Genomic DNA, 6,876 nt, shown 5'->3' on the forward strand with positions numbered 1-6,876 from the left:
TTACTTATTGCTTAAAATATATGGAATACTAATTAGTTTGCCATATATTGTAAGCAATAAGCTGTCACTTGTCAGCAGTTTAACAGCGCAGTTTTCATTGCTATGAAAATTTCCAAGAGGCAATATATCCCATTTCCCATATGCCGACGGCATTTTCATTTCGGTAGTATGAAATTTAGAAGAGCGAGTACTAAGACGGTTGTGTTATATTATAAAAATAAAATACATTTTCAAAATAACATTTTTCCAACATATTAATATTGAGTTCAATATTGTTAATTTACAGAAAAATCATGCAAATTGGGTTGGGAATGAGCGAAGTCTTAAATTTAATACACATAAATCGAAATATCATTGCTCATATTAAATTTAATATTTTAATTGGTATATAAAATGTACGCCACAATCATTATATAGTAGTCCAAAAATATAAATTCTTATTTTTCCCAGAAATACATTGGTAAAAAAAGGATCGTAATCCTTTTTTTATTTTCCTCATAAAAGATTTAAACAGTTCAAGAGCTCAAAACATGCGCTACATCAGCTCAAACTTACTTACCCGACGACATTTCGCAATGTGATAAAATACTATACATTTTTCAAAAGCTCAAAGCCTTGCGCAAATGATTATGTTATGATAACAAATGCCCACATACAGATTTGGCAATGGCAATAAATTTTATTCTGTCGAGATGCCCCGTAAGGCTTGCTGTGTTATGATGTTATGTTTCATTTTGGTACAACGCTTGGAAATTAAAAAAATGTATGTTCTACGGTGCCAACTGTTAGGGCTCTTCGTGCAAAACACGCTCTTGTCAGATGACACGCATTTTGGGCTTAATGACTTGGTCAAGAAACAAAATTTTCATCATTCGGCTCAGCCAAATCCACGTGTGGTTCTGGAAATTCAATTGCAATTCCAAAAACTTACCCTATAGTGTGGGTTGTAGTATGGCGAATGCCATTATTTTCTTCGGAGTGAGACATGAAACGTAGTTACCAAGAAGGCGTTTGAACAAGAAGGCGTTCGACCTTTTATCCCGGAACTCCTGTTTCCAAAAGGACGGTGCGGCGCCTTATGCTTCACGTCTAAACATGGACATATTACGTGCAGAATTTAGCGATTCCTTTATTTTGAGAAATAGCGCGCTCAGTTGGCCACCAGTATCTTGCAATTTAACGGCTCTATAATAATTTTTTTTCTGAGAGTATTTTAAATCAAAGGCTTAGGCCGATCATCCAACAACGCTCGAGGAGCTTGAAGACAACATTCAGCGTAGTGGGGCCGAAATTCCAACCGAAATGCTGGACCGGTCACCGAAAATTTGGTGTAAAGTGGTACGGATATGAAATCGGAGGTGGGATTATTTGGCATACATTTTGTTCAAATAAATAACAAAAAAACAACAGTACCCGTTTTGACCAATTTTTAGTGTTTTATTCATTTTAACATGGTTTCTATTTGTTTAGACCCTTTATTTAAAAATCATTCGAATATTACAAGTTCCACTTTTCGGAAAATGGAAATATAAATACAACTCGCTTTCGACGAAAGATAATTCTAAAGAACAGTAAATAAAATAATGAACAAAAGTTTACATATAACTTAGGAAAAATACTAGTCATCGTACCTTATCTGACTCTGCGGCCTACGACAACGAAGAACTGATTAATGTCATACAAGAAATAAAAAACCACTAAGGCCATCTACCCATTATCATACCGATGTAAGTATATTCAATAATATAAAGGATAGAAGACTTTTCATAATTTTTAATGCTGGCAACGATTAGTGTTTTTACTAAGATCTCTGCATCAATGACATGCGATAACTCTCTTGATTGTTTGTTCTATTGGCTTATTTACTCAAAAAGTAACTAATTACTTGTTTTCTAATAATTCATTAGTTCATGATAAGTTTCCGAATCTATAATCAGCTCTACCAGTTGTAGTCCTTTTGTACCTTTAGTGCTTCTATAGAACACATATAACCGATCCGCCATTTTTAGTTCAAAGCTACACAGATGAAGAGGTTTATGAAATAACTGCACTAATTACTGACAACACACCCTCTTTCCAAAATGTTTTGAAATCAACGCAATTCCCAACAAGACAAGAACTTTACATAGGTTTGCTGAAGTTATCTGCCTATCAAAAATAAACCAACGGTTCGCCGAATCAATCTACCAAGTAGTTAATTTAAAATGTTTCAAAAAATATTCAATGATCTTTTACTAAGGACCATCAGTTACGTTATCAACTTTTACACTCTTTTCAACATTTTTCCATATTCTAGTTGTAAATATTACAGTTATGGTATAAGAATGGGAAACATGACTCGGCAAAATTGTATGATTACGCATGTTCATAACCCGTAGCATTTCAGAAACAATAAACGCTTAACACCGATCCGAAGGTCAATACAAAGAGGCAATGATACAGCCGAAGGGCCTGTCGCTAGTGCCATTATAATAAAATAGTTCATAGTTAATATGCCGCAGCATAACAAAGAGTTAAACACAATCTTGTGATTCAACCTCAAACCCGGCGAAGGCTATTTGCTTCATTCAACATAGATGCTTCTCCCAAATTATCATCATCGTATATCATTCTAGGGTGGTTTCAACCGAACATTGTAGGTAATAATGGGCCCAGAACAACACACTCGGCCCAAAATCATATTAAAGTAGCTTCTTCGACAGTAATCGCTTCCAAAACCTCTCTTCATAATTATCCATAATGCAACGCTCGACAAATACCTAGCTAATCAGACACTAACTCTAAACACTAAAAAAACTCTTTAGAAAAGTACACGCAATTTGTTAATATTTTATTTATAAAGACGATCGATAACTTTGGCATACTTTTGTAAAATAACATTACGTCGAGACTTCAATGTGGGTCCTAAAAATTAAGAAATGTCTTTCGTATCTCTCATAAATCTGACACATGTACAACACTCACCCAATTCACCAGTAGGTATTGAGAAATCATGTGGCAAAATCGCAAACTTCTGCACTTTCTGCGCATTCGATAATGAGTTTTCGTTTGCACGCTCGATTCCCTTCTGTATTTCAGCCACCACCTTGGGTTCTGGATGCACTTCCACTGTTCCTGCATTGAAGTCTTCCAATTGAGCAGGAATACGCAAGACTTCTGAAAGACGAGTGTAGTTGAAGCCCAGAGACTTAAACCATTCGATGGCAACTGGCTGTAAGGTGTCCAAGGGCCTTCCAGTATTAACATCCATATCGGTCTGTAGTGGTAGAGAAAAATTGCACAAACGGCAACATCAAAGTGTCTACAAATGTACCTTGATTGTCAGAAGTATAGCGAGATATTTTCGTTTATCGCCAACAAGTATGGCATTGCTCACACAAGGTAACTCCTTCTTTAGTAGGTTTTCAACGTACACCGGCGGTATATTCTCACCGCCAGCTGTGACAATCAGCTCCTTTAAGCGGCCCGTTATTATGATATCGCCAGATTCGTTTAGATAACCGCTATCGCCCGTGTGAAACCAGCCGTCTGCGTCGATAGCTTTCTTTGTTTCCTGTGGTTCGTTCAAATAACCCATAAATATGTAGCGACCACGAAAGCAGATCTAAATTAACACACTTTTGCTAAATTTTTATTGCTTTCAAAGTAAGTCTACATTAAAACGTTACCTCGTTTCGACCTTCCTGGTCGATCTTTTCGATTTTTACTTCTAAGCCTGGGTAAGGTTTTCCAGCTCCATTAATTTGTAGTGCTTCTGAAGTTATCGTAGAGCCACCGGAAACTTCGGAGAGGCCATAAGTCTCAAGTATCGGTAGATCTATGCTAATAAAAAATGTCTTTAGGTCGGCGGAAACAGGTGCGCCACCGGCGTTTATCAATTTACAACGATCGAGACCTAAAGAAACTTTAATTTTGTGCGTAACAAAAGAGGCTAGCCAATATTTGATAGAATATTCCGGCTTTCTAGAAAGATAAATCTTCGGTTTCGGTTTGTTAGCTAATTAATCCGTCATCACAACTCACCCCTCCCCTGAATGCTCTCGGTAACTTTTTAGGGTTGCCCATCGTGCGTACTTCATAACGCCTTGCGTTAGCCACGACGACGCTGCCTCCTGCTGCTGCAAACGCTCTCGCATCTTCTCTAAAACTCGTGGTATCGCAAAGAATCTCGTAGGACGCGCTATAATCAACGTTTTCTGTAAGCTTCCGCGCATGGCATCACTGTCTGCAAAGTAAATGCAGGTGCCAGTATTGGCGCTATTGAAAACGTCGGAATTTTGAGCTGCGATGTGGCTCAACGGCAAAAAGCTCACTTTTACATCGCTGCCATCCGCGAAGTCTCTGTGAAAGGTAGCAGATTTCGAATTAGCCAGAATATTGTCATGCGATAGCATAACTGCTTTTGGCAAACCTACGGTTCCAGACTATGAACGTGAGAATATTAGTAAAATTGAGTCTAAGATTTAATTCGAAATTACTTACGGTGAAAACTAGCATGGCACATTCATTAGCCGCCTGATCTCGTTCGCGCTCGATTAGTTCAGCTTTCAGCTGTGCATCGAATTTCATAGTAATCAAGTCGTCCCAACGATAATACCCTTCAACGCTGCCCACAAACTCATCAAAAGGTCCAAAGAGCTGAATAACGGCGCGCAAATGTGGCAAACTTCCTTTGACTTGGCGCACCTTTGCCATCTGCTTGGCGTTGTCCACCACACAAACGGTCGCTTCCGCCGTTCCGAGCACATGACGCACTGCTTTCGGCGAACTGGTCAGATATATGCCGGTCACAATGCCACCAGCGCGCAAAGCTCTCATTTCGGTGTAAAGCCATTCCGGACAATTGAAGGCGAGTATGCCGACTGCGGTGCGCGGACGTAGACCTACATACATTAGAGCGAGCGCAACCTGCTCCGCATTTTGCTCATATTCTGCATAAGTAACCATTCTCCCAGATTTCGAACTCGCACCGTCACCGTCATTGTTTGCATTGTGGGCATGGTAAAGTGCGGGCAAATTCGCATACTTTTGGCATATTTCGTGGAAAAATTGTGGTATGGTTTGAGGCGGAGTCGACGCCAAGTCGCCTGCGGTAACGCGTAGCTTTACCGGTTCCGTTAGAGATGTGGATGTGTAGCTGGTGGCATCTTTGAGGTTAGTGGCTGACAAAAGTTGTAAAGTCTGTGCGTCACCCATAACAACAGCTGGTTTAAATCGGTATTTCAAGGTCTTTATATTTGCGGGTTTCTATAATGAAATGATTAAGCAACAATTAAATAATACTTAGATTTCATGGCTCAAAAGTAAATTGAAGTTCAATTGTTCTTCAAGCGCTGTAACTTGTCGGAAAATTAAACTCAAAAATATTTTATAAATATAATTTTTAAGCCTTCATGTCTTAACCGTCGGTAAGTAAGAGGTTTGTTATGACAAAGTCGCTTTATTTAAAACAAGATGTTCCTTTTAACTCAACATGTCTGGACCTATCCATAAAGAGTCCTGGCGAAAGGCAATTAAGCGTTGCCTGAAATAAAGAGGTTCCAATGGAATGGGGCAGAGCTGGAGTGTTTTCGTCCATACGTACGACATGACCTAGCCATCACAGCCTCTGTCTCCTAATTCGCTGAACTATGTCAATGTCGTCATATATCTCGTACAGCTCATCATTCCATCGACTGTGGTATGAACCGTTGACAATGCGTAAAGAATCATAAATCTTCCAGAACCTTTCTCTCGAAAACTCGTACCGCCAACTCATCAGATGTTGTCACCCTCCATGCCTCTGCACCAGATAATAGTACGAAGATGATGAGCGACTTATCTGGTCTTTGTACGTCGAGAGGGGTCGACTTTACTTCTCAAGTACCTACTCAGTCCGATGTAACATATGCATATACGAATACTAGGGTGAGCATAAAAAATTTAATTTCGAATCAAATGGTTTTAAAATATATCATTTTCTAAAGGGTGATAACTCCAGACACTCAACAAAATCTAACGGTCTTCATACCCTGAACAGGGTATATTAAGTTTGCCACGATATTTGTAACATGAAACCAGAAACGTCAAAGACCCTATTAATAAACATATATATAAATGATCATGACGAACTGAGTCGATGAGATGTGAAACTGAAATTTTGAATCTTTCTTTTTCTGAGCAAAAGCTCGTATAGAAATTTGGTATGGATTATTCTCCTAAGCGGTGGTGCAATCTCCGAGTAAATAGTTTAGATTACTATGTCATACAAGCTGAACGAGCGGAATGAAGGGCTTGTATGGAAATGCTTTTAATTTTACGAGATATCTTCATGAAAGTAGTATTACAATTTCGGAAAAAAATTTCAGATCGAGTCACTATAGCATATATATACATGGGTTCTAGAAAGATATATTTTGTATTTATGAAGGGTATTATGGTGTGTTTGTTTATTTAAATACTATATAGACAAAATTTAATCTGTAAATTCGATTTAAATTTTTTTTTGCTCACCCTATGTTTATGCCACCTTTATCCATATTCGGCAGCTGACAATTGGGAAGTATTTTATAAGTGTGTTATTGTAGTACGTATTTAAGTACGTATCAATCTTACTATATATGTACTTCGATTCGTATCCTCCAGCAATGATCGTTAGTCGTTCATCTCCAGTAGTTATCTTTGCTCTTCTTTTCTTCTTCTTTACTATTACTAAATGATAGCAAAACAAGTTTTCTCCCTACGCACTGGGAGGATTAAAAAAAACAATTTTTGTTTTTTTACTGGAGACGAGCTCCGTTCTTTATTCGATGCAACGAAAATACCAAAAGCCCTCTTATAATTAATTGTTACTTCTATTTATACAATATTTTATAACTTAGTTCTATATTATATGTT

At 38.0% G+C, this 6,876-nt stretch overlaps 1 protein-coding gene across 1 annotated transcript in view; it reads right to left on the bottom strand.

Annotated features, from left to right (window-relative positions):
- Positions 1-2,814: 2,814 nt before the first annotated feature.
- Positions 2,815-6,876, bottom strand: part of LOC108972567 — a 21,090-nt gene continuing 17,028 nt past the window's right edge. Inside the window, exons 10-15 of the mRNA XM_018939201.1 lie at positions 4,483-5,247; positions 4,024-4,424; positions 3,669-3,963; positions 3,314-3,604; positions 2,965-3,256; positions 2,815-2,904 (exon numbers count right to left, since the gene is read on the bottom strand). Of these exons, the coding sequence (XP_018794746.1) occupies positions 2,831-2,904; positions 2,965-3,256; positions 3,314-3,604; positions 3,669-3,963; positions 4,024-4,424; positions 4,483-5,247 (2,118 nt within the window). The 3' untranslated portion in view covers positions 2,815-2,830. The remainder of the gene's footprint in view (positions 2,905-2,964; positions 3,257-3,313; positions 3,605-3,668; positions 3,964-4,023; positions 4,425-4,482; positions 5,248-6,876) is intronic.

This window comes from Bactrocera latifrons, unplaced genomic scaffold (genome assembly GCF_001853355.1).
Source record: "Bactrocera latifrons isolate USDA-ARS-PBARC rearing strain unplaced genomic scaffold, ASM185335v1 scaffold_41, whole genome shotgun sequence".
Lineage (NCBI taxonomy): Eukaryota > Metazoa > Arthropoda > Insecta > Diptera > Tephritidae > Bactrocera > Bactrocera latifrons.